This window comes from Anolis carolinensis, chromosome 5 (genome assembly GCF_035594765.1).
Source record: "Anolis carolinensis isolate JA03-04 chromosome 5, rAnoCar3.1.pri, whole genome shotgun sequence".
NCBI classification, from domain to species: domain Eukaryota; kingdom Metazoa; phylum Chordata; class Lepidosauria; order Squamata; family Dactyloidae; genus Anolis; species Anolis carolinensis.
The window spans coordinates 135,550,919-135,578,911 of NC_085845.1; the positions used below are offsets into that span (position 1 = coordinate 135,550,919).

At 39.4% G+C, this 27,993-nt stretch overlaps 2 protein-coding genes across 8 annotated transcripts in view; both read right to left on the bottom strand.

Annotated features, from left to right (window-relative positions):
- asb15 (ankyrin repeat and SOCS box containing 15) overlaps nucleotides 1-27,993 on the bottom strand; it is a 388,284-nt gene that overhangs the window by 208,335 nt on the left and 151,956 nt on the right. The gene's annotated exons all lie outside the window — the stretch shown is intronic.
- Nucleotides 17,817-27,833, bottom strand: LOC100568245 (hyaluronidase-1). 2 transcript variants are annotated; one of them, XM_062982327.1, is made up of 5 exons: nucleotides 27,682-27,833; nucleotides 26,106-26,138; nucleotides 23,517-24,475; nucleotides 19,584-19,673; nucleotides 17,817-18,175 (listed from the first exon to the last, which is right to left on the bottom strand). In XM_062982327.1, exons 3-5 carry the CDS (start codon nucleotides 24,435-24,437, stop codon nucleotides 17,849-17,851), a joined length of 1,338 nt encoding a protein of 445 aa, XP_062838397.1. In that variant the 5' UTR covers nucleotides 24,438-24,475; nucleotides 26,106-26,138; nucleotides 27,682-27,833; the 3' UTR covers nucleotides 17,817-17,848. The 2 variants fall into 2 exon arrangements, with proteins under 2 accessions (XP_062838397.1, XP_008109468.1); XM_008111261.3 differs by lacking the exon at nucleotides 26,106-26,138.

Consider the following 27,993-nt stretch of genomic DNA (forward strand, 5'->3'; position numbering starts at 1 on the left):
CCGGGGAGCCAGTGAAGCCTTCCCAGAAGAAGGGGCGGGGCGAGAGCGCATGTGCGAAAGGCAGATGCCGCCACTGCCAAGTCCTTCATGAATTGCTTTGTGTTGTTTAATTGGTTAGTTTGATAGATAGATACCACTTTTGATTGGATAGCATTAAGGTCCAAGGCATCCTGAGAGTGCCTTGGACCACAAAAAAATCCCTGCGAAACAGCGAGGGCACGAAAAGCAAACCACAAAATAGTGAGGGAACGCTGTATTGTCTTTCTGGACAACATAAAAAGGGATTACAAAAAATTGAATTATTATTATAAATTAACCATATCTCAAGACCTCTGTCCCCCTTTTTCATGAGCACAAGAAACAAAGAGTTTCAGAGCTGTTTACAAATTGCTCAGTTAGCTGCATGTCCATCTGCTCTGTTAAAATGTAAGAATTTACAAGGACTGCTTGAGTCTCCATCTACACTGCCATATAATCCAGTTTCTGAATCCAGATCATCTTTGAACTGGATTATATGGCAGTGTAGTCTAGTCTCATATAATCCAGTTCAAAACAGATTCTTTATTCAGGAACTGAATAGCAATGTAGACTCAGCTTGTATCAGAGTCTGATGGATATATAGAAAGAAGCAACATTTCCAGCTGTTATGCAAGCTCGTAGTATTAGCAGGGTAAATACCCCAGTTCCTATATAAGCTCTTATTTTAGTAGTGTTGGTGTCACTTCAATAAAAGCATAGCTTAGACATAGCTACAAAATGCCTTACTAAAGAGTGACACAAGGGTCTAATCTAATTTGACATAAAGTAAGTCACATTTTAGAAATCTGAATTTTGTGTAGTCCATTGAATTGCACTGGGAGACAAAAACAACTATAAGCTTTTGTTGGGGGTTGGGGTCTGGGAGAGGTTTGTTTGTTTATTTTTTCACCTTTGTGAATGAAATACGCAGTCAGCCTAACCCTATCTGAGGGAATTATATTTCTGTAATGCAGAGGGTTAGGTTCATACGTTTCAATCATTTTGAAATGACAAAAATGGTCGTATTTCTGTTTATGTCGTAGCTCCTTGAAGGGAATCAATCATCACTTTAGCTCCACATCAAATTTCCAGTTCTGGTTGACCTAGCTTGGGTTGCAAGCAGATGCATAAAAAACCTACCTCCTGTATTATATCCCCAACTACCTACCACATACATGAACTGGGAGCTTGTATTTCTGCAGGCAGTGCTAAAACAGTTATTTCTGTGGGAAAGAAGGATGAGCTAACATTCTCAGTTCTTCAGTAATGTGAATCACAGCATCTTAAAGTCAGTGTCTGAATGCTTGAGGCCATACTCATCATGACTAAATTTGTTTTAGTTTAAATGCTAGGAAATGTTTCTCTCTAGCACATCATGGTTTGCCATTGTTGCTGTTTCTCTAGTATTTAATGGGTGGCAGTAATGTGGAGGTAATCCCCCAGGATTCTAGCAACATGTGGGTTGTGGTCTTCCATGTGGAGATCTAATGTCATTAGTGTCAGGTCACATGTAGCACATCTCCCATGATCACCTTACTGTAATACCAAAAAAATAAATTATGAGAAAATATCTATAAAAATGTAACAATAGATATAGACTCCACTCAATCAATGTGTGAATTAAGAATGCGAAAGAAGTGGGCTCTAGCCTACCTGGAGCCTTTATTTTGTGGTTGAATCCACAGATCCACATAGTGTGGATAAAGGCAGTCCAATATACTCTTCCCTAAATTGCAAAAACTAAGATTTCATAGGATGTAACCATGGCAATTAAATCAGAATTACTACTGCATAGTGTGAAAAGTGCTTGTCTCTGGTCTACCAGGGGCTGGGGGGGGGGGGGGATAACATTTCCACAAGTCACACTTTGTGTAATTTGGGTCTGCAGCAAGCTTCCTTAGTCCACCCTTCCTCATGTTTTTGATTTATAACAGGGATCTGTTAGGCATTTAGTTGTTTAATTTGGTTTCTGGTTTATTTCCTGATGTTACTATTTTGTTGGTGATTGGTTTAGATACATTAACTGGGGAAACAAAGCATATTTTGCTTTGGGGGAGGGCATTTTGATCCCTTCCAGTGAAGGAGAGCAAATAGAAATAGTTATTTACTTATTTTATTTATTTACAGCATTTTTACCCCGCCTTTCTCACCCGAGAGGACTCAAGGCGGCTTACATAAATTGACAAAATTCAATGCCCAAAACAGTGCACTAAAACAAACAGCTTATACAGATCAAAATAACAATACAGAATAAAAACATATAATACAAATTTAAAAACATGTATATATTTGAGTTCATTAAATTATACATAGTCGAACAAAATTATATAATAACATAAAATCTAAACAAACATCCACATTAATTTACAACAGCCAACTACCATAGAGTTCATAAACCGCTGTACCCCAGATTATGGATTTCCATGTGATGAGGCCGAAGGCAGGGCAGAACCATGCATCTGATGAAAGAAAGGGGCTCTGCTCTTGGCCTTGAAGGTTGCTAGTTCAAATCCATGAGATGGGGTGAGCTTCCATCTGCCAGCTCTAGCTTGCAGGGACATGAGAGAAGCCTCCCAACAAGATGATAATGCATCCGGGTGTCCCTTGGGCAACATCTCTGTAGATGGTCAATTCTGAGAGTCTGAGGTGTCCTACGACTGAGAAATTTCTCAATGTGTTACTGAGAATTTGAATAATTGTAGTCCACAATTCTGGACTGTTCAATAAGAAATCCATACAAAAGGTTGTGCTTCAGATTTGTCACTTTTTATCTGAGCAGAGTGAAAAAAGAGAGTGCAAGGCTAATGCATTCCCCTCCTCTCCACTGGTTAATTCTGAATAGGACATAAAATCCCACCCCCCTTCTACCACTTACAGACAGTAAAGATGAGTGTGAGATATATTTTGGCAGTATTTAGGGACCAAAATTACCATGTTAATTCAAGCTAGTGTGGTCTTTCTCAGTGCTCTTCTTCATACCTGACAGCTTACACAAACACTGAACTCTGTGTATACAGTGGATTCTTGTCATCCACTGGGAGTTGGTCCCAAGACCCTTCATGGATACCAGAATCCATGGACATTGAAATTTAATCATAAAAAATAATGTAGTAAAATTGTGTCCCTTATACAAATGACAAAATCAAGGTTTGCTTTGGGAGGGGGGTGATATTTTCAAGCTACGGATGATTGAATCTGTGGGTACCGAATCTATGGATACAGAGAGTTGGCTGTATGGCACTGCATCATTTATGTAGCTGAAAATTGCTTTGAAAAGTTAATCCATGACAGAACAAGAAGTATACTGATTAAAGTATAATTTTAATTCTTCATGAGAACCTCAATATGCCAAAGAAAAGGGTTAGTCTTGTGTAGAACAAAGAGATGAAGCTACATAGTTTTAATTTAGAAGACGCTTTAAAGTCATTTCAAAGTTAATCCTACTCTCAATTTGACATCCAGATAGGTAATGTGTTTTCAGGAACACAATGAGATAGTCAAGGTAACTTAATTATTATACCTTTGTTCTTATGATTGCAGCTCTGCTAAATGAAGTATACAGTCAGCTCTAATGTTACAGTGAGTCATTTAAACCATCATGAGAGGTGTAATTATGTTTTCCACAGAAGACAGGAATGTTTTCATGTCCACATAGGCAGGAATACTGCTTGTGTTGTGGCTCTTCAAACATATATGATCGAAGATATGGACAGGATTTGCTGCTGTTGGAGGCGCTGCTTTACAGTGGCGAACCCAGAATTTGGTGTTCAGAAACACCTATTTGAACCTCTGGTCACGTGCCTGTGAAGTCTCTCAAGGCTGTCTTGTTCTCCATTCTGTTCAACATATAAATGACACCACTGGGAGAGATCATCTGAAGTGTGGTCTATACGCAGATGACATCTATACGCAGATCTATACACAGATGACACCCAACTCTACTATTCCTTTTCACCTAAAGCCAAAGAAGTTGTCCAGATCCTACATCAGTTTCTGTCGTCAATAATGGACTGGATGAGGGAAAACAAAATGAAACTAAACCCAGACAAGACAGAGCAATTTCTGGCCAGTTGAGCAGCAGAGCAAGTCTGTATTAGATGGATTCATGGTTCCCCTGAAGACAGAGGTTCACAATTGGGGGATACTTTCGGACTCAGCATTGAACCTGTAGGCCTAGGTTTCTGTGGTGGCCAGAAGTGCCTCTGCGCATTTAAAATGTGTGTACCAACTGTGACCTTTCTTTGAGATGACAGATCTGGCCACAGTGCTAGATGCCTAAGGCCCCATCTACACTGCTATATAAAATCTACATTATCTGATTTAAACTGGATTATCTTGCAGTGTAGACCCAAATAATACAGTTCAAAGCAGATAATAAGGATCATCTGTTTTGATCATCTGGATTATATGTCAATGTAGAAGGGGCCTTAGTTACATCCCATTTGGATTACTGTAATGCACTCTACATGGTGTTGCCTATGAAGAGTATTTGGAATCTTCAGCTGGTCCAGTTAGGAATACCCAGGTTGCTAACCGGAGCTGGCTACAGGGAGTGCACAATCCGCCTGTTGCAACAGCTCCACAGCACAATTCAAAGTGCAGGTTAGGATTTTTAAAGCCCTATACGGATCAAGTCTAGGCTATTTGCCTGACTGCATCTCCCTGTACAAACCTGCCTGGGCCATGAGATCCTCAGGAAGAGAACCTTCTCTTAGTCCCATCACCATCAGAAATACATTTAGCGTGAGAAGGCTTTCACAGGTCCCTTCCACACAGCTGTATAAAATCCACATTGCTTTAGATACTATGACTGTGTGCACGCAGATAGTCCAGTTCAAAGCAGATATTGAAGATTATCTGCCTTGATATTCTGGGTTATATGGTTGTACAGAAGGGCCCTCAGTGGTGTAATCCTAGCCTATGCTCCCTGCTATCCATTCACACTTCACCTCTGGCTTTATGTTATTTTTACTGTTTGGCCCTTACCCTAGCTCTTACAGCTATCTTGTTCTATTTGGAAATTAAGCCCATTGGTTGTTAAATCACCCAATGGCGTAATCTGAAACTGCTTTTATACCTAAAGAACACATTGTTTTAAAATTTTATTATGCTTAAGCTGTTGTTTTATTATCGGATTGTTGTATGCTGTATGTTGGTATTGAATGTTTACCATGTGTAAATCGCACTGAGTCCCCGTGGGAGATAGAGCGGTATATAAATAAAGTTTTGTTGTTGTTGTATTGTTGTTGTTGTTCTCCCTCAACTCTGGAACTCCATGCCTAAGGAAGCCAGAATGACCCACTCTCTGTTGTCCTTCTGGTGAAAATTATTTATTCAGATTGGCCTTTAAAGAAGAAAAATTTTATAACCAGATGAGGGGTGCTGTGTTTTATGCATTTTAATATATTTGTTTAATGGTTTTGTTGCTTTTAATGAAGTATTTTTAATATTTCTATGTTTAATCCTAATTTAACATTTTTGACTCTCTTTTTAGAGAGATAAAACAGGGCAGAAATTCATCATCATGATAGTCATCATCATTAAATGATGTGATGCTTCAATTTAATCATCCATACTCTGAGATTGCATTTTTATAAAAGGTGTCATTCTCCATTTATTCTCTTTGTCTAATACCAAGGAGTCTATTTATACATTCATGTGGTCAAAAGGGATGTTTTTGCAGTCACAAAGAAATACAAATAATATAAAGTCCCTTGAAAATTTAAAACAAAGGGAAAAAACATGGCTTTGGAGAACATGTTCTCTTCAGTTTGAATATAAAGCTATTGTGGATAACTCTTATTCTATCCAAGATGTGTTTTCCATATTATGACTAGCATATTAAAAATACAGGAGATTTAGTAGGACTGGTAAGAGTGAAACCAAAATGATAGAGAGAGAGAAGGAAGAGAAGAGAGAAGAGAGAGAGAGAGAGAGGAGATATATATTGGCCGGGCAATTCTTCTTACTAACTTACAGCTATCCTATTTCTTTCAACTTGTATGCCTTACAGCACATACAGAATGCTATGTGTGACTCATGCCATCTGATTCCACTTTAAAGGCCTTAAAGTGGCACAGTTGGAGTTATATTTTCTTATGTTCAAAAACATAGACCAAAGAGACAGTAAATTATGAAATTCATGCATGACTGAGTGGGCGAGGTTAAATTCAGGTCTCCTCGGTCCAAATGAAGTTCCCCCTATCTTGTTGGTTTTGCAGAGTCTAGGACATTTAATGACATTTAAACAACATTTTTCTTCTGTTAGAAGACCTGAAAAGTGGTCAAGTAAAATTAAAATAAGTCTAGTTTGTCTCCTTATTCAAAGGCAGAGACTTTTGAAACCACTAGGATGCAAGAAGTTGCTGGACTGTGATATAAACCACAACTAGGAAGTGAGGCACATGGCCCCTATAACTATAAAAACTAACCACAGATAGTCACACATGCACCATTAAAAAGGTGTGATGTTATCTCATGTTATGATATAATTGTTATGGAAGTTATTTATGTCTTAGGGCCATTCCATACAGCCATATAACCCAGAATATCAAGGCAGAAAATCCCACAATATCTGCTTTGAACTGGGTTATCTGAGTCCACACTGCCATATATTCCAGTTCAAAGCAGACAATGTGGGTTTTTATTCAGTTGTGTGGAAGGGGCCTCAGTCATTGCAAAAGGAAAATAATTATATTCCGCTCACCATTTGTAATTCATGACTTTTTAGTAATTTTCAGTTATTTTGTTCAGGACTCACATGAAAAAGGACAGTTAGATATGCCTCTGTTTATCCTGAACTTTTTAAAAGTACTTATCTGAGGACCTCATCACATGGAGGTCTTTGATTCAGGGGACAATGGGGGATCTGCAGGACAGCAGGGCAAATCATGGGCAGCGGGGCGATTCTTTCACCCAGCACCCCACATCACCCACTTGCCCATCACACGCCAGGAAGCATGATTTTTAATCTGAATGCAGGTAGTCTCCCATGTTCAGGATCCTCCATTGTAGACCACTTTACTGGTGCAGTCATCATAGTGTCCCACCAGAAGTAGCTGTGCATTATGTGATGAGATCTGGCGGGATCCGTGCTGGCTGCGTTGGCAAAGTGTTCTACGAGGATTGAATGAAAAACAATGCCTCCACCTTCGTTGCTTGGGTTTGGATGGGAATATTTTAATAAATCAAACGCAGAAATAATCCTTAGAATGTGCTCTTTAACTACCACTATTCACATTTCCACATAACCACCAGACAATTGGATACATTTCTCCCAACGATGAACAAGTTTTCTGAAGCTGTCATGGAAGAAGTCTACACTCTGTTTCCGCAACCAGCGTCTCAGAGTACCCATCGTGCACAGAACTTCTGATAGCCAAGCAAAGCAATAATGTGACCCACACGTTCTTGTGAAATGCCAATTACGCTTGAAATTTCTCTCTGAGTGATACGACGATCGTCCTGAATCAATCTGTCAACCTTTTGCTTAGTCACCCAACAACGCACAGTACTCACATCAACACAATCACCATAAACAGCTTGCCTTCTATGATGAATCTCCTTTGGGGTGACGCCTTCTGCTGTCAAGAATTCAGTGACTGCACGTTGCTTAAGTCACATTGACTGACCGTCTGCACAGGGTTCCATACTTCACACTTTAACAACACAACCGTTCAATGCTAAGGCTTCCTGCCAAATGGAATTGTAGAGGAGAGTCTACTGAACAAGCCAGTACCTGCCGCATACTAGTACTTCCGTCTGTTGAGGAGTTAAGAAGGTGGAGGCATTACTTTTCATTCAACCCTCATATGATGGCTAATTTTCCAAATGTTCTGAGATCCTAGGTCTGAAGATCAAATCCCTGGTTCCTTAGAATGCAATCCTCTATTCTCTCAACAAAGAGTAAGGCCTATTAAATTCAATGGCATGCATTTTTGTGTAGACCTGAGTAGAATTGTCCAATGAATACAAAATAAAATTTAATCAAGAAAAATTATACATCTTTAGTAAAATTACCTTATATGGGGAAAAATTGGGGAAAACTAATGAGAATTTGTGATAAATGTGAGCCAGAATACAATTTTATTCTATTGTGAATACAAATCATTGTTTTATGAAGGTTTGGCTAGAATTAAAGCATTTTAATCTGAATTTGATCAAAAGATTTTAACCTGTATTTTAAGTCTATGTATCTTGTATGTCTTTTTAATAGTATGTTATATCTTGTTTTAATTATGTTGTATCCTGTCTCGAGTTGGAGAGAAAGATAGATAATAAATTCATTATTATATTATATTGTCATATATTATTATTTTATCACTATTAGAACAAACTTTTCCAGATGCACTGAATTCACAAAGATATCATATTTCATGTTTTAGTAGTTTAAATTGCAGAAATGGCACCATCTGGTGGATATCTTTTTTAAAAAAAAATGCTTGAGGGGAGACATAACAACATTTTTTGTACCTGGCCATTTACCTACTTTAAAATGAGTGAGAATTCTGTGATGTTCTGAAGCATGTAGTGCTCATTACACAAGAAACTGATGTCCACATTTGAATCCTGTTGTTCATTTCAAAATAGGAATTTATCAGAATGAACAAACCCCCTCAGTCATAAGATTAAAGGAGATTTTAACAATGTCAACAACAGATAGATTTTCCATCCAGGTAAAGCACCTTGGGTGATTGTGATGTCTGAAATCTTGGTACTCAAGATTCCATTGCTCAAGATTCATTGATTCCAGTGAAGACACGAGCTGAGGACGGAGTCAGAGACTGTTTTATTGCTCTTGTTGGCTCAGAAAGGATGCCAGGGGAATTATCGCAGACATGTCTTCCATTTACAGAAGTTGACATTCTATAGATTTTTGAAAAGAATAAATATTTCAGAAACTGAAACAAATTACGATTCATGGTTTTATTGGTTCACAGTCATGTTTTACTGTTCATGATTGGGGCAAAGTGTGTGGCAGAAAACTTAAGACTTAAGTCTTTTATTGGAGAAATCGTGAGTTCATTTTTGTATCTGTGCCAGACCCTTTTCCACCAGTGGGGATTTTTCAGAAAGGGAAGTAACCAAGGGGAACAGTGGTTACCAATTGATCTTTGGGTTGGGAAGGGGAGAATTCCTTGATGAGACAATAGATCAGTGGTTCTCATCCTGTGGGTCCCCAGATGTTTTGGCCTTCAACTCCCAGATTTTCTAACAGAAATTCGAGCTGGTAAACTGGCTGGAATTTCTGGGAGTTGTAGGCCAAAATCGGGTTGAGAACCACTGCAATAGAAGATTGTCTTGTATCTCATCACACTTACAGTCCGTCTCCCTACTATTTTACAGGCACCCACCATAAATTTACTGAGAGTCATGGCTGCCATCAGATGATTTCGAGGCATTGCTTCTACACCCCCCCTCCCGGTCACAGAACTACAGAGCAATCATGAAATGGGGATATCTGTAAGCACAGGAAGAAAATGTGAATTTAGCCAAAATAAAGCTAAGGACCTGTTATTTTGGCTCCAAACAACATGTGATGGGGTCTGTGACAGTCTCCATTCTTTTTCAGAACTTGCCATGGAGAAAAGGGTTTTTCCAATGGGCGGTCCTTAGCAGTAAGCTGTTCTTAGCAGTGAGCAGTCATCCCTCTTTACAGAAGTGCATAATAACTGTTTCCCTTAGCAAATATTTTTTTAATTATTAATGACTGATATAGCATAATAGCAGCATTGTAGAGCAGAGAATAGGCAGTTTTCCTTTGCTGGTTTATTCCAATTGTAATATTGTACTTAGCAGTGAGCTATCATCCCTATTTACAGAAATGCAAGATGACTCCTTCCTATGGAAAGAAGTGGTTTAAAACAGTATCTCTACCTCAAAGATCCAATAGGTTTTGATGCAGAACAATTGGATCCCATGAAAAGCAATGGGATTTTGACCATTAAAGCCCTACATGGTTTGGGTCTAGGTAACCCATACAATCTGCCCCAGATGCTTAAGTCCTTTGGGGGACACATGCTCCAACCTGTTGAACCCCAAGGCAGCGTGAGCACTCGAAAACCAGACATGAGCCAATATAACATCTTTATTAAAACAATTATAAATCCAAAGGAAATTAGGTATAGAGTCTGAGTAAGGAATAGTTCTTTTCAGAAAGTCGATGACGGTTTCAATTGGGTGAAGGAAAAGGTTCGATATTATAATCCAAATGAGAACTCGATAGCTCTCCCAAAAAATCAAAGTCCATGAAGTTAAACAGGGAAACAAGACTGGCAGGAAACAGAGTTCTATCCACTGGAAATTCTTCGTAGCATACAAGGCAGCAAAGTTGTTAAAGCTGAGGCAAACTTGAAACAGGAACAAGGAATAACAACTGAAGTAAAGTCAAGGTCTACTCAAGAGTCGCGGCACAGCACGGCCCGACTGGAACTGGAAAAACTTGACTCGGAAACCGGAGCTAGAAACGGAGAAACCTCTCTCCAAGAAGCAATGTTGACACCGCAAGGAAATCTACTGAACAAAACACTTTTAACAGATTCTGGGCTGTTCAGAATTTGGGGAGTACAAACTTCCAAAACTTTCCCAAGGGAATGCTACCCATTATCCCATCTATTTGCCAGTCTTTGGTTCCGGCGGATTTCCTGTTTTGCACTTCTTTCTCTAGTCACAAAATCTCTATGATTAAAAACCCCGTTCCCAGGCGTTTCTTCCACATCTGGTTCTATCTGCGAGGGAGGACTAGAAGAATCTTCTCCAATTAACAAGTCTCCAACATCAACATCTTCAGGCACCTGCAGCTGTAAAGGCCCCTCCGTGGAGGTAATGTCAGTAAATTCCTCATCATTATCTGTGTCAAAGTGCAGGTCCCAAAACACTGCAGGCCTTGGTGCCCTGGCTGGCTGGGATCTAACACAACCATCCAGAACCTGACTGGTGACCGTCACCCATCGGTTGTCCCAGAACTGTGGGTATGACTTTCCAGAAGAGATTTGACAGCTAAATCAGCTGTCAGAATGTAAGATGCAACTGAAGACCTGCCCAGTCAATTTTAACTTGTGGGTTTTAATCTGCATTTTTTCAGTGACTTATAACCCACATTTTAACTCTATATTTTGTTATATGTATTTTAAAAGTGTTTTATCTCTTTGTTTTAATGATGTTGTATTCTATTTCAAGCTGCAAGGACAGACGGGCAATAAATATATTATTATATTATTACATGCAGTTTCTCAAGTCACCCCTGACATTATAAAAAGTTACATATAGATTAGTACTGACCTCTAATTTCATATTTTAAAAGTTTCTATATCTATTTTAATGAAATATAACAAAATGGCCATGGTGCTATATAAAATTGATCCTTGTATTAACTGCCATTGTTTGATATCTTCACTTTCAAAAAGTCAAAATTTATTCAACACACGTCATAATTATTCACATATGTTCAACAGACACATAATTTCATTTGGAGAGGGAATTCAAAATTCTGAGGAGCTCAGACATCTTTTTATTAGTTTTTGAGTTGCAATAACAAATATAAACAAATACCAAAAATATTAAGAAATAATACACCAACAGGCTTGACATGTGGACAAGGTACAAGTGATGCTTAACAGAACTGTCCCAATAGAATGATTATCTGGAGCACTGCTTTTTAAACTGTGGGTCCCTCCCCAAATGGGGTCCCCTTAGATCAATGTTGGGGTCCCGAAAAATTTGGTAAGAGTAAAAGCTTTCTGAACATCACCTCAGGACTATGTTAGACATTTACATGAATCTCCTGTGCAGTGTTTATAGTGAACTCTGCAGAAAATGCTTCAGCCTTACAAATGCTGATTTGTTATCAGTAGATGCTTTGTTTCATGCCTATTTTATATACCTGGAGTCACATACAAATTTCTCTAGCCAAAAAAGATCATAAGTGGAAAAGTTGGTTGTGATTGGTTAAGCTCAAGATATGATTCTTTGATAATCAAAGATATATTTCCATGTTGTGGTGGTAGTTGTGACAGAACCACTAGTTCTTCTGTGACAATAAGCTCTGGACATTCAGTGTCTGCAAAAATATCAGAAGCCACGGAAGAATTCAATTTGGATCTCTAGTAGTCTGAAGTTGTCTTCTTTATTTATAGCATTCATGCTTTGCTCTAAAGTTGGAAGTGCTCCCAGAGCAGTTTGAATATCAATCAAAATGAGATGAAACAGTCTCTCAAAGTTACAATCTAAAAGGGATAAGACATGTAAGAAAATGGGAATGGTGGAGAGGGGAAGGGAAACAACGGAAGTTAAGGTAGAAGTTCATAATATTATAAAGTTTCTTAGCCTGAAGAAATGAATGCTAAATGACAACTGTAAATCAAGCTGGATTCTCAAGAAGGCTGGTGGACAACTGTTGAGCAGATTTAGCATCTAGTGTAAATTGTTCTCCTTATCTATGAAAAACTAGAACAAAATACAATAAGCCAAGAAAAGCATTAGCTGTATATTCACTAGCATAATTTATGTAGATCACACAATTCAAATTCAAATTTTCCTGAAACAAAACTCAGGGTCATAGGTCAGTGGCCAAGCATATGTCATGTACGTAAGCAGAAGAGCCTGGCTCAGTTCCTGATAGCTTAAGAAAAGCTGGTAAAGACTACCTGAAATTTGTGAAGAAACTAACAGCCATCCTTAGTCTGATGCTCTCCAGATGTGTTAGACTGCTACAACATCAAAATCTTCAAAAAAAATTATCACCATTGGCTATGCTGACATGAGATGATAGAGTCACAGTTATAATTGTGGCTGGATATATATCCAGATTTTGCACTTTCTTCTTTCACCGTGGTTCATAGAATCATAGAATCATAGAATCATAGAATAGTAGAGTTGGAAGAGACCACATGGGCCATCTAGTCCAACCCCCTGCTAAGAAGCAGGAAATTGCATTCAAAGCACCCCCGACAGATGGCCATCCAGCCTCTGCTTAAAAGCCTCCAAGGAAGGAGCCTCCACCACAGCCCCGGGGAGAGAGTTCCACTGTCGAACAGCTCTCACAGTGAGGAAGTTCTTCCTGATGTTCAGGTGGAATCTCCTTTCCTGTAGTTTGAAGCCATTGTTCCGTGTCCTAGTCTGCAGGGCAGCAGAAAACAAGCTTGCTCCCTCTTCCCTATGACTTCCCTTCACATATTTGTACATGGCTATCATTTCTCCTCTCAGCCTTCTCTTCTGCAGGCTAAACATGCCCAGCTCTTTAAGCCGCTCCTCATAGGGCTTGTTCTCCAGACCCTTAATCATTTTAGTCGCCCTCCTCTGGACGCTTTCCAGCTTGTCAACATCTCCCTTCAACTGTGGTGCCCAAAATTGGACACAGTATTCCAGGTGTGGTCTGACCAAGGCAGAATAGAGGGGGAGCATAACTTCCCTGGATCTAGACGCTATTCCCCTATTGATGCAGGCCAGAATCCCATTGGCTTTTTTAGCAGCCGCATCACATTGTTGGCTCATGTTTAACTTGTTGTCCACAAGGACTCCAAGGTCTTTTTCGCACACACTGCTATCAAGCCAGGCGTCCCCCATTCTGTATCTTTGATTTCCATTTTTTCTGCCGAAGTGAAGTATCTTGCATTTGTCCCTGTTGAACTTCATTTTGTTAGTTTTGGCCCATCTCTCTAGTCTGTCAAGATCGTTTTGAATTCTGCTCCTGTCTTCTGGAGTGTTAGCTATCCCTCCCAGTTTTATGTCGTCTGCAAACTTGATGATCGTGCCTTCTAACCCTTCGTCTAAGTCGTTAATAAAGATGTTGAACAGAACCGGGCCCAGGACGGAGCCCTGCGGCACTCCACTTGTCACTTCTTTCCATGATGAAGACGACGCATTGGTGAGCACCCTTTGGGTTCGTTCGCTTAGCCAATTACAGATCCACCTAACCGTAGTTTTGTCTAGCCCATATTTTACTAGTTTGTTTGCCAGAAGGTCGTGGGGGACTTTGTCGAAGGCCTTACTGAAATCCAGGTACGCTACATCCACAGCATCCCCTGTATCGACCCAACTCGTAACTCTATCGAAAAAAGAGATCAGATTAGTCTGGCATGACTTGTTTTTGGTAAATCCGTGTTGACTATTAGCAATGACCGCATTTGTTTCTAAGTGTTCGCAGACCACTTCCTTAATGATCTTTTCCAGAATTTTGCCTGGTATTGATGTGAGGCTGACCGGACGGTAATTGTTTGGGTCGTTCTTTTTTCCCTTCTTGAAGATAGGGACCACATTCGCCCTCCTCCAATCTGCTGGGACTTCTCCCGTTCTCCAAGAACTCTCGAAGATAATTGCCAGTGGTTCTGAAATAACTTCCGCTAGTTCCTTCAGTACTCTTGGGTGTAGCTGATCTGGCCCTGGGGACTTGAATTCGTTTAGAGAGGCCAAGTGTTCCTGGACAACTTGTTTCCCTATTTGGGGTTGGATTTCCCCCAATCCTTCGTCCATTCCGTGTTGCTGAGGTTGAAGCTGGCTTTCTTTTTCTGAGAAGACCGAGGCAAAGAAGGCATTAAGTAGTTCTGCCTTTTCCCTGTCCCCTGTCGCCATCACCCCATCTTCTCCTTGCAATGGCCCTATCGCCTCCTTTTTCTTCCTTTTTCTACCAACGTAAGCAAAAAAGCCTTTTTTGTTGTTTTTTATGTCCCTGGCAAGCCTGAGCTCATTTTGCGCTTTAGCCTTGCGAACCTTTTCCCTACAGGTGTTGGCTATACGTTTGAATTCTTCTTTGGTGATTTCTCCCCTTTTCCACTTCTTGTGCATGTCACTTTTGAGCTTTAGCTCAGTTAGAAGTTCTTTGGACATCCATTCTGGCTTCTTTGCACTTGTCTTATTTTTCTTCTTTGTTGGCACTGTTTGCATTTGCGCCTTGAGTATTTCACTTTTGAAAAACTCCCATCCATCCTTAACTCCCTTGTTTTTTAATATCGGCGTCCATGGAATGCCGCTTAGTAATTCCTTCATTTTTTGGAAGTCAGCTCTCTTAAAGTCCAGACTTATAAGACTCCTCAGTTCCTCCTTTCAACCATCAGTGTGGTATCATCTGCATATCTAAGTTTGTTAATGTCTCTTCCAGCAATTTTAACTCCAGCCTTGGATTCATCAAGCCCTGCACGTTGTATGATATGTTCTGCATATGAGTTGAATAGGTAGGATGAGAGTATACAGCCTTGCCGTACTCCTTCCCCAATTTTGAATCAGTCTATTGTTCTGTGATCTGTTCTTACTGTTGCTACTTGGTCGTTACTCAGATTCCTCGGGACACAGACAAGGTGACTTGGTATTCCCATACCACCAAAAACTTGCCAGAATTTATTATGATTCACACAGTCAAAGGCTTTAGAATAGTCAATAAAACAGAAATAGATGTTTTTCTGAAACTCCCTGACTTCCTCCATTATCCAATGAATATTGGTAATTTGGTCTCTCATTCCTCTGCCTTTTAAAAATTCAGCTTGTACGTCCGGCAACTCTTTTGGATATTACTTCTTTAATAGAAAATTTTGATATCAGAGGCAAAAATATCATGGATAGAATGAACAGATGGGGCTGTTTTCTTCAGCCACTAGGTGTCACTAAGAGTCTATTTTGTATGGGTTTTTTTTTTAAAAAAAATCAGATCTATTTGAGGAAAGGTTAGAGCAGGAGTGTTTTGACCAGTTCATATAATTTGGGGGCTTACTGAACAACAGGATAGGAAAAACATAGTTTATAAATGCATAGCATTTCAAGACTAAATTTTCAAACTGAAAACAATCATTTTTAGAAGTGCAACTGGTGGGTGACTATTACCTGCACTATTATGTCATAGTGGAGTAGCTATAACAATACATGACATCAGGTGAGCTGTATAAATAGAACAAATCCTGGCTTCAACGATAGCTTTGCTGTGAAGAGGATCTGACCATTATACATAGAAAAATCCAATCTAAAATGTTGGCATCACAATATAAAGTCTGATCATGAATACCAGCTCAGTTCAAACCCAATAATCTTTGCATTAGAACAAATATCAATGGAAATTCTTCTTCCCCATATTCTTCTTCTCGCTCCCTCTACTATCAGGCCCCTTCCTCTTCCTTTGATTTTGTGACAGGTAGTTAGTCACAGTGGCCATTGCTATTGATGATCAACAACACTGCAATGCTGCATATTTTGTAATGGTGGCTCAATGACTGTATGATGATCTACATCAGCAGTTCTCAAAGTGTGCTCTGCTGTGCTCTTAGGGCTCCGTGAAGCAAACTGAGGAGCTCTGTGCCTCCCACTCCTCTCCCCTCCAATCGTACATGGCAGCAGCTCCTCCTGATTTCCTCTTCCTCCCCCTCCAAGGGTGCCCAGGACTGTGCCAACTATCCAGGGCTGGTTCCTAATGGAGGCCCATGAAGCCGCCGCTTCGGGCGCAGCCCTTGTTGGGCGCTCTCAAAGCGGCAGCACCGGCAACCATTGGGTCGCTTGCCACAGAACAAGAAAGTCCTTGCTATTCTCGCGAGATTTCATGAGATCTCACAAAATATCGCGAGATTTCTGTGAGATCTCGCAGAAATATTGTGAAATTTTGTGAGAATAGCAAGGACTTCCTTGTTCCGCAGTGAGCAACCCAATGGTCGCCTGCGCCGGTAAGTTGGGGGGCGCAATTTCGGGTGGGGCGCAGCCCTAGGTTTGTGTACATACTGAAAAAACCTAGGGCCGCTCCTGCAACTATCCCTTCTCCTTCTTTCCCCCCTCCCTGGCTGGGTAGCTGTGAAAGAAAGGAACATGGTGGTGGCTGCCCATGCAAATTGCTTATGTTAAGCTCCCACACTTGAATTGCACCGGGCAAAAATTGCACACTCACTTTTGCCATCTAATGAACTAATTTTTTACCCAAGACCAGGCTTCATGATTTAAAAAATGACATTTGATTTGTTTCCTAAAGACACAACTTGAAAGAACTTGGGATGAAAACCAATTCTTCCAGAAAAAATTATCAGCCAACTAGTCATCTATTTTGAACAGTGTCAAGGCCTCTCCTTACAGCAGGTGGACTACGACTTATCTTCCATAATATCCAAGATAAGGCATTATTGTGTTAAAGCGTTGTATGTGGAAACGTGTAAATAAACCTCCATTAGCAGGCCTTTGGAAGATTTTGATTTAGTGAAGACTGAAGAACAGTTGCAAATAGTGCCACATTCCCACATTTAGGGCTTTCTACTCTTTTTATTGAGAGCTGCCCTGGAAAACAGGTCATGTGGAACATTTTTAAAACATCTGAAATTGTGTGACAGTCATTACCAAATCATGATAACTGGGAAATAGGTATTTTAACACTCATTGCTGCCTCCAACAGAATCCTGGGTACTTTTTTTGTTTGTTTTATTCTTCAGCTAATTTAACATTCTCTGTTATTTGCTGCAGTTTAGAGAAGTTGTCTGTACCTCTGTTGGGTTTTATTAATATAGGCTTAATAATGGTAGGCATTGCAGGGTTAACCAAAGTAGTCTGGTTTAGTCCCACAACAAGAAATGTTGGAGATGCTGCAGAATTTGCCTGAAATTATAGAAGCAATCTTGTAGTTTATGGACAGTGAGGACAGCAGGATTGGGTCCAAGTCACATCAATCCTAAGGACACCACTGCATTATCTATTCACTACACTGTGCTGCTTTTAATGCAAGACCATTTTAATGTGTTATTGTGCTTTTGAGTAGTTAATATGTTTGTACCTGCTTTTGGTTAAAATCTGGCAGGTGTTCCATGTCTTGGAAAACTGTAGCGATGGCATACTGAATAACAGACTGAATTTTCATTATATTTATTGTCAATAAATTTCATACTCTCATTTTGAAGCTAGGCATTTTACAATGTTTCCCAGTCCAGTTTTGGTAACATTGGCACATAAATTTTTCTTTCATGGCCTCCTTGTCTATCCTCTTCATTCTTCCTACCACATAGACTTTTTTCATTGTTTCAGAATACCTAATCTTAAAACTTCTAGGATGCAAGTGCAAATAGTCAAATGATTCACTGTCTTTACGAATGCATCTTCCATTCCTCTTACAGAGGATTTTGCTACAGATCTTGGTTGCAGTGGTCACATTAACGATGTAATGTCCAAAGAGACCATCTATGTATTTTTTCACAGTAAGACAATTCTCCTGGGAAAAAAAAACAATGACACAAATTGGTTACTTCACAGGTGGTTATGTGGATGCTACTCCCATTATATTAACTGGGAATTATGGTGATTTAAACTGGCAAAAATAGCTGGCACTGTATTTAAATAAACAGTCTAAGGGATCAAGAACACTATAGGTGATCATTCATGATTGTCTTCCAAGGACATAATCTTGGTGGTGGGTCCTAGTGAGTGTAGAGACTGGATCCACATGGTCTGTCACAATGAGGACATAGATTTCCAGGTGGAAGGTAGCCCAACAAGGTTTTGCTTGATGCATCTTCCTCTCAGCATTTCACCCTCTATTTGTGCCTCCTTCATAACTGCTGAACTCCAGCTAGAATGCTCAAGTGCCAGGGCTTCCCAATTCTCAGTGTTTATGCCACATTTTTTAAAAGTTAGCTTTAAGCCCAGATCAAGAATAATATTCAGCCTGTCATTACAATCATGGAAGTCCTTTTCATTGTCAAATACTTCAACTTGTTTTACTTATTCACTTACTCATATATCCGCATTCTAGAACACATCAAGAAAGAGAACTAATGCAAAACAGATAGCCAAAGTAAGCTCAGAAAAAATGGAAAGAAGCTGCATGCATGATGAAGGGACAGTAATTTTACTGGTTCCCCAGCTCCCGCTATTATTCCACTTGAATTGCTATGGTTCCAGCTTATAGAATCCTAGACTTGTAGTATGTTGGAACACACTGGATTAAAATTTCAAATGCACACCATTATAGTATAAAGCAAAAGATTCCACAGAATGCAACCTTTGCTTATAGGAGAATCACAACACTTTGATTGTGTAACATAAAAGGGCCACAGAACGCAAGTTAGCTTTCAGATTTAGACAAATACAGCTACAGTAGAGTCTCGCTTATCCAACATAAACGGGCTGGCAGAACGTTGGATAAGCAAATATGTTGAATAATGAGAGATTAAGGAAAAGCCTATTAAACATCAAATTAGGTTATGATTTTACAAATTAAGCACCAAAACATCATGTTATGCAACAAATTTGACAGAAAAAGTAGTTCAATACATAGTAATACTATGTTGTAATTACTGTATTTATGAATTTAGCACCAAAATATCATGATTTCTAGAAAACATTGACTACAAAAATGCATTGGATAATCCAGAACGTTGGATAAGCGAGTGTTGGATAAGTGAGACTCTACTGTACATCAAATAAAAAGTTATCATTGAAATGTACTTAATCAATCATATTTGAAACAACTTCAAACTTAATGTTAATGATGACCATCATCATCATCATCATCATCATCATCATCATCACCATTATTGTAGATTATTGTAGTGGGGAGATGGCTCCCAGGAATTCTTGTCAAATTTAACTGGCAGGAGTGTTTTAAGAAAGTCACTTACATGAGTACTGGCATACTGCATGCTTCCCCAAAGGATTACTCCTGCTGCTCCCATGGCTGCACTCTCACCAATAGTGTGCACCAAATCAATCTGAAAAGTAAGGCATGAATGGACATGATATTATAGAGCATCATACAGTGAATCAAGAACCAAAGCGGAGGCACTGTAGCCCGTGCTGTACACAGTCATCTCTCTATCGCTTGTCACTTCAGTTACTGCAAACCCGGTTCAAAGAGTCAAAGTAGTTTCTACTCAGTTGGCTCCACAGAGAGGTAGAAACTTGCAAAAGCAACCCATTGCAGTCTTGTCTAACATGTCGGTTCTTCCTCATTAGTAAATTTTGCCATCTTGACTAGACATGCTCTTGTTTTCATCTGTAGAAATGCTTTTGAAACACTCCTCCAAAACACAGTAAGCTTTGAACATCCAATTTGCCAGAGCTGACAATAACATGAATGTGTTCAGACAATGGTAATAACGTTTCTTGCCACTTCTGATTTATACACACACACACACACACACACACACACACACACAGACATACACACCCACATATATCACATACAAGAAATCCACCACAAATGCCTAGGTGGATTTAACTGACAGCATGTGGAATCACTCAAATTCCATATTTTCATGTCTTCCTGTGTATGCATAAATAGATGTTCGCATATGCATTATGAGAGTACAGAGATACAAATCAGGAAATCCAGTCCTGGCTTTCAGTCAATTCTGTACAGAATTTAACAGCATATTTTTTCTTCTTTTTCATTAAATAATGTATAACAAATTCTGTTTTATTTGTGGATATGTTAATTAGTTCTGAACTACAGAACAAAACTTGACAGACAGAATCATTATTTGTTTACCTATTTCTCTTATCTTTCATATTTTATTTGCTTTTGTTGATTTGATAAAGTCTTTGTAAATAAAAAAATGCCTATCAAAAACACCTGCAATACTGGTTTCATCAGAGGCAGCAAATGCAACTGACATATTAGTAAAGCTTTTGAATTTTCAATGGCATTTATTAGTCCAAGATTTAGCCTGCCAAGAAGTATGTGACTTATCTATTTTTCAAATGGGCAAATAGACAAATCTATGTAGTTCAATCTCCTCACATAGTATGTGGTTTAGTTCTAAATGATAATAATAATAATAATAATATTAATAATAATAATAATAATAATAATAATAATAATAATAATAATAATAATAACAACTACTTTATTTTTGTATCCTGACTCCATCACCCCGAAGGGACTCCGGACAGCTTACATATGGCACAAGGTGCCTGAAACAACGCATAAAATAAACAGACAGTGCAATATAAAATAAAACCCGAGTATATAAAACAACAATTTGAACTCAGAACAGCACCTAATAACCTATAGTATCATCTGTCATAAAAACATGGCCAACTGTAAACAAGAAGAAAGGAAAGGGATAGTGCAAGTTGTAGCTAAGGAACAAGGGAATGGGATAAAAGTGCTGTGGTGTATCATAATTGCAGACCACTGGGTTAGACATTCTCAAAGGCTTGTCTAAACATCCAAGTCTTCAATTCCCTCCGGAAGGAGGACAGGGTGGGGGCCAGCCTAATCTCCCTGGGGAGGGCATTCCAAAGCCGGGGGGCCACCACCGAGAAGGCCCTCTCCCTTGTTGTAGTGTTAACTTTGGGGATGAAAAGAATATTCCAAAAATCATATAATTAATCGAAAAACATGTGTTTCAAGAATCAATGACTCTTGACAGAACAAATTCTGGATTGAAAAGAATTTTGTAATTTGAGACTTATTCTATGCAAAATATGAGGTTTTCTGTAGAAAAACAAACAAATGGTTTTTCTACACAAAAAGTGTAATTGGAACATTCCATGAAATATATACACATTTATATTATATTGTCTTTTGTTGCATATGTTTGATGTTCCACATTTTTCTGGAAAGTGTTATTTTGTCTTAAACAGAAAACATCTTTTTATGCACATAAAACAGCAAACTACATACAAACATTTTGTAAAAGGTTCTGAATTTTTAATAGTTTCCATGTTTTTAAAAAAGTTTTTTCCTAGTGGGGAAAAATTCTGAAATTACTGATTGCTTCATTTGACAGGAAAAGTAATGATAAATTACATTCCTAGTAAACACCCACTGCTATTACTGGTCCTACAAATAAACACGAAATAAAAGTTTAGCAGTCCACTGGAAAATTACTGAGATCACTTGACAAACCTGGATGAGACTTGAACACTTTGTCATTTAGGCTGCCCATGCGTCCCTCAACTCTTTCCCCATGACACAGGCCCTACAAGACAGTCTTTAAAAGTGAGACATGTGTTGCTTTTACTGGAGGAATCCAAACAATGCCTCTGGTAAAAACAAATTAATGTGGAGTAAACCATGTTTCCCTGGTTTACTTCACATTAAATACCTTATTAGATCCAGATCTTAATTAAAGATTTGGGTCTAATCCTGGTCTAATGAGGTATTGGGCCTGTGGTGACTAACTACTGGTACTGTTTCCACAGTCCTGAGAGTCAGTCCCCACAGCCATCCCACTTCTTCAGGGCTTGGGGGTGGCTCATGCTATCCCAATTTCAATCAAGATAGGATGTAGCCACTCCCAAGGGAAAGTCCAGGGTTTGGCTTTAAAGGATTGGGACTAGAATCTGCACTAAAGCAGGTTACTTTAACCCATTTCGGCATGGGTTTTAGATATATCTGGAAGTGCTCTCAGGCCACTTCTATGCTGCCATGTACTCCAGATTATCAAAGCATACATGCTTCAGAGTTTTCTTGCTTGCCATGACTGACATTTATGCAAAGGGACCTGTTCACATGACAGACTCCCCACAACTGGAAACACCAGATGATTGGACTAACTGACTACATGGAGACTCTTAAGTGCATTCATTATTACAAAACCTGTATCACACCAATAATAGAAGTATAGCTGCTATAAACTATGAAGAGTAATCCACTAAATCAAATATTCATTAAATTAGAGGTGGAGGAAGTGTGGACCATGGTCTCTAAGTAGACTCAACCCATTTTGTAACCTCAGTGTACTTCATTGCCTTCACATTAAAAAAAACCCTCAAAATAGTTCCCATGTCCTTTATAAGCAGTGGAATCTTTTTACATTGGTTCCCCTCATGCTGTTTTAGGTTGAGAGAACAGTCACCATCAGGCATAATATCTGATCACTTCCTTCTTTGGAACATACCCTATCCTGGGCCTAGAGAACAAAGAATGCACTATGAGTAAAATATTTTTAGTCTTAAAAATCATTTTGGAGTGCACAATTCCCTGAGGTCCAATGCTATGGCCTCTAGACCAGGCATGGGAAAACTTTGGCCCTTCAAGTGTTTTGGACTTAAACTCCCAGAAATCCCGGCCAGCTTACTGGCTGTTAGGAATTGTGGAAGTTGAAGTCCAAAACACCTGGAGGGCTGACGTTTTCCCATGCTTGCTCTAGATTGTGGATAATTGTATTAAAAGGTATGTGGTAGGTGAGGTATATTCACTTAGCCCTAAAGACTCAGCTTTATGAATCCCACCAATTCAAAGTGTAGTTTACTTACTTGAGAGGTAGAACAAGTGTGACCATTCAGATACTATTTATTTGCAAACCCAGCATCTCTACAAAATTAAAGTTGAGTATCATCAAAATATCATAAGGTCCTCACTACCTCTTTCTTGATTTCAATTGTACATCTGCTATTCTGAGTAATATACATAAATATTAACATTTTTCTTCCTAGTAGAGCACTTATTTCTGTTAGGAATCACTCTGAGATTTCCCATGTGAACTCTTGTACAGTATTATTGTTTAGCTTATTCACATGGTGAGATACATATGCAAACAGTCAAGAACAAGTGATCCCAAAAGACAATGTTATTCCAATGTATTGCAATACTATTTTCTTACCTCTGACAAAGGCTCAAAGGTATAGGCATAAAATGGCCTAGCGTAAATAAAAACAGGCAAAGCGTAGTCTTTCCTAGCTATGGAAGCAATGCGCATTGCCTCCTTAACCCGATAGTGTACAAATTTCAAAGCATTTGTGCTTGATTTCAACATATTTTCCAGATATATTGAAGGAAAAAGGGCAGTACTTTCTTTCCAAAGCCAAAGCAGAAGATCATTACGGGAATATTCCAGATCTGGGCATTTGCCTGTGTATGTCTTGTTCTTAGTCTTATAATCATAATTATAGCAGTCTGGGTACAGATAGTAACCCCATAACCCATTTGGTCTCATATCTTCTGCAAGGGTAAGGGTGCTGGTCATAAAATTCTTGCCAGCATTTTCAAATTCTTCCTTAGCTATTTTCTGAATTGAATTCTTTGACCACTCAGGATGACTCTTTTTAACAAGTTCAAGAGATGTGTCTCTGTAAATGTTTTTCTTCCCCCAATTCCTGTCCCATTGAGGTCTCCAGTCTTCCCAGTCAATGACTCCAAGCCCTTGGAATGTCTTTATTTTAATGAAACGATTAATGTCTAACTTGGCTTTGTTTAGGTGCTTGATGATACTCTGGTTCTGAGGTATACCTCCCTCGATGGAATCTCTATGATTCGCAAAATGGGGATAGTATCCCAACTGACTGGGATAAAATATTGTCACAGTAGGTCCATTCAAAGTGTCATTAGGATTTGACAGAACATCAAAAATGTTTAGATCTAAATCCACTTTGTAGCGTAGCCGGCATTGTTCGGTAGGTGCATTCCACACCACTACGAAAGCTTTATTGGGAAACAACGGAGCTTTTGTCGACATAGCTGTACTCTCATCAGCGACCATCAGTAAAAGCCATAGTGGTAGCCATTTGATCCACAGATGGTACATAGTATGGTCTCTTTTAGCAGTGCTGTTAGAGTAGCATCCTCAAAGGAAACAAAAAGAAGAAGGAACATTGACCAAAAAGACAATGATAACAAAAACTGACAAAATGAACTAATTAAAAATTGCAGCCCTAGAAATGATTAAAAGCTGGCTCTAGACCAGGGATCCACAAACTTATGTCCACAGGCTGGATGCGGCCTTCCGAGGTAATTTACGCAGCCCTAAACTTTAGACTTAGGGTTGACCTTGAAGGCACACAAAAACAGCATTCCTAATTAACTTGACTATCTCATCAGCCAAAAGCATGCTTACACTTCCCATTGAAATACTGGTAGGTTTGTGTTGGTTAAAATTGTTCTTCGTTTTTAATATTTTATTGTTCTTTCATGTTGTTTTGCACTACAGATAAGATATAGTCCAGCCCCAAACTGCCTCTCAACTGATCCTCTGTTTAAAAAGTTTGAGGACCTCTGCTCTACATTGAGACTTCAGTTCTGAACTACTTATTTGGAAGTAACCAGTCTGAACACAATGAGACTAAGGACTTCTTCATATGGGCTGCCAGAATTGCTGTGCAGTGAATCTGGCAGTGCCTGGCGGGTAGTGGGGAAACCCGTCGCCCTATGCCCCACATTGCCCAAATTAATGGTCACCACATCCCATGCAGGGGAGCGTTGGCTGCCCAGCTTCCCCCCACTGTCTCAAAGGCAATGCAGGAAGCTTCCCGTGTTGCTGCAGCGGCTGCATGTGCTATAGGTTTATGACAGAGCCCCACTGGAAGTAGTTCAACATCGTTTGATGGGACCCGTCATAAACTATAGAAGATCCGGCACATGCCGCTGAAACTAGCACTTTTATCATATGGAATCCTGTAATCTCAAGGGGTACTTCTGCCAGAGATCATTACCCACAATCATAGTACTGTAAATTAGTATCAAAATACTATAAATGTTGTGGAATAGTCCTTACTTCTGTGTGGACATGTATGTGTGGACAGGAATGAGCTTAGTTTGATTCAGGTCACAAAAGTAAAATTGCAGAAGCTTACTTGAAGCTTTCCATGTGCTCAGAAAAAGAGGTATGTCCCTGAGAAGTATCAGTCTAGCAAGAAAGGCAATAGGAGTAGAGAACAGAGTGACAGACAAACAAAGAGGCCATTGGGTGAAGGGTTATTCTCTGCTAAATGGCTCCTCTGCCTATCTAAGTTCTTTATGAGGACCACAAGCTTGTTTAGGATGTAGTTGAGTTCCAATAATCCTTTGCTTCAACCATAGCTACACAGGTTCACAAGACTGAACATCTTCATTAGTCTTTCATGACATTGTTTTGGTATTGGCTTAATCAATGTTGGCTCCAATATCCCAAAGTCCAATAACAACATGTGTAGCCCTCTTCGCATTTTACAGGCTTCTAATACTGAGAAATATTCAGCTTCAGTAGAAGAGCCAACAATAATCTTATCCTTTTGAGTAATCACAGAAGAATAGACTGCAATCAAATCATATTTAGTTGGTGTGTTGGTCTTTCTGCACAATTTTCCAACTGACACTGAGATGTCTGGCCTGGTAATCCTGCTTATGTTTAAGAGCTTTACAATAGCTTATTTGTACAGGTTATCTGCTAGCAGTACATTTTGGCCCCTTCTACACTGCTATATAAAATCCCAATTACCTGTTTTGAACTGGGAGTCCTTCTACACAGCACCTAAAATGCGGAAGTTACCTGGTTAAAAAGGGGACTGGCTAAACTCACACTCATTCACATTAACAGAGGAAAACACATCGATATTGTCCGGAAAATGTACATATTCGCATTAATGTATAAACCTGCAGTAATGCAAATCAATTGATTTCCTCCCCCCCCCCCCCCCCCGTGGAAACTGCTACAGTGCACATCCTCTTTGAAAAGCTTGAAACAGCTGATCAACCGATTGGGCTGTCAAATGGATACAACTGGTTTGAAGGAAGCACAAGCTGAGAGCAATTAGAATTCTCTGAAACTATTTCACAGTTTATTAAACAGAGCTTGCATTAAGAATTGGAGGGGGGAGATATGAAATGTGCTTGTGTGTACATTCAGATATTTGCATGTGCACATATGGGGTCCAGCACATAACGGAGTGATTTTTTAAAAAAAGCAATGGATGTTTGTCCACAATCCATCTTGTTCCATTACAGAGGAAGCCTATGAGGATGGCCTGAGGCTGGATCTACACTGCCCCATATCCCAGGATTGGATCCCAAATTATCTTCTTATCCCAGTTTATCTGGCAGTGTAGACTCATATAATCCAGTTCAAATCAGAAGGGGCCTCCTTGCTTCCCAACTTCCCAATCCTCTGGGTGTTTTGGACTTCAACGCCCAGAAATCCCAAGCAGTTTACCAGCTGTTAGGAACTGTGGGTGTTGCAATCCAAAACATCTGGAATTTACCTGGTCTACTGAATGCTATTTTGGAAAGGTTTATTGAGCTCTTGAACTTGGGACTTTGTTTTACAATATCAGCCAGATGCTATGTTTATATTTGTAGTTGGACATCTCAGAGACCATATATTTAAGTTATTGTATATCAGTAAAGATGTTTTAGGCACAATCAGGGTGTTGTTTTGGTTAAACTCTGACTGTATTACTGGGCAGAGCTCTGGAACATGAGAGGTGGGTAGATGGAACATATGAGGAATTCTGTTGGTGCACCACTCATGCCATTGCCCAACAATCTCCCTTCCTGAGCTAGACAGAGGGGTCTCAGGGGATAGTGTTGGAGCCCCCATGGCTTATGAAACTGGGAGATATCCACAATGAGGTTGTCCTGTTAAGTATGTTTTGTGGGAACATGGGAGGGCCTTTTCAAATCCTGGAATTCCCTCCCTAGAGAGGCCAGGATGGCACCACCCCTGCTTGGCTTTCATGGGCAAGTGAAAACATTTCTCTGTCACCAGACATTTGGGGAGTGATGAAGATCAGGATGCTTTGGGATGATATGAGTAGGATTTGAGGGAAAGTTGTCTAGTATTTAACTGTTATTTTAATTGTGTTTTCATCTTCACATTTTAGATTTCATTATGCTTTGTTTTTAATCTGTATTGTATTGAGCTATGTTCACTGTTAGTCACCTTGGGTCCCTATATTAGGGGAAAAGGTGGGATAAAATAAACAAGTAAATAAAAATATTCCTACAACCAATGGGAAAATTTGAAAGTCTTCCATTTATATTAACTACAATTTTTGCATTTTAATATAGAGACATACCTCAGTTAACAAAACCTCTGATAAAGAAGCTCCTTTTTATACAGTCTTTTTATGTCCAATGATCCTATGACATTTTTGAGTAATGCTGCCATTGGGAAAGTGGCAAGGAAGCACTGGAGAAACAGACTTTGTTGTTGGTTTGTATGAAGTAAAGAACGGAATATTGAGTTGGGAGACAATGGAGTTCTACTTTATCAATTCTACTATAGCTATGTGTACCTATGCACTACAGTCTGCCATGAGAATCCCTTACTGGCCATGACTGAATAGCAACACAGCAGGAAAGCAGGAAAGTAGATTTGCCTGGTTCAC

What these genes read in the sequence shown, in the direction of transcription:
- LOC100568245 (XM_008111261.3), bottom strand. Translation starts at nt 24,437, where the DNA reads ATGTACCATCTGTGGATCAAATGGCTACCACTATGGCTTTTACTGATG. An exon ending in CCTTTGAGCCTTTGTCAGAG is followed by an intron (nt 19,674 to 23,516) that starts GTAAGAAAATAG and finishes CTTACTTTTCAG; the next exon opens with ATTGATTTGGTGCACACTAT. An exon ending in TGCAGTATGCCAGTACTCAT is followed by an intron (nt 18,176 to 19,583) that starts GTAAGTGACTTT and finishes TTTTTTTCCCAG; the next exon opens with GAGAATTGTCTTACTGTGAA.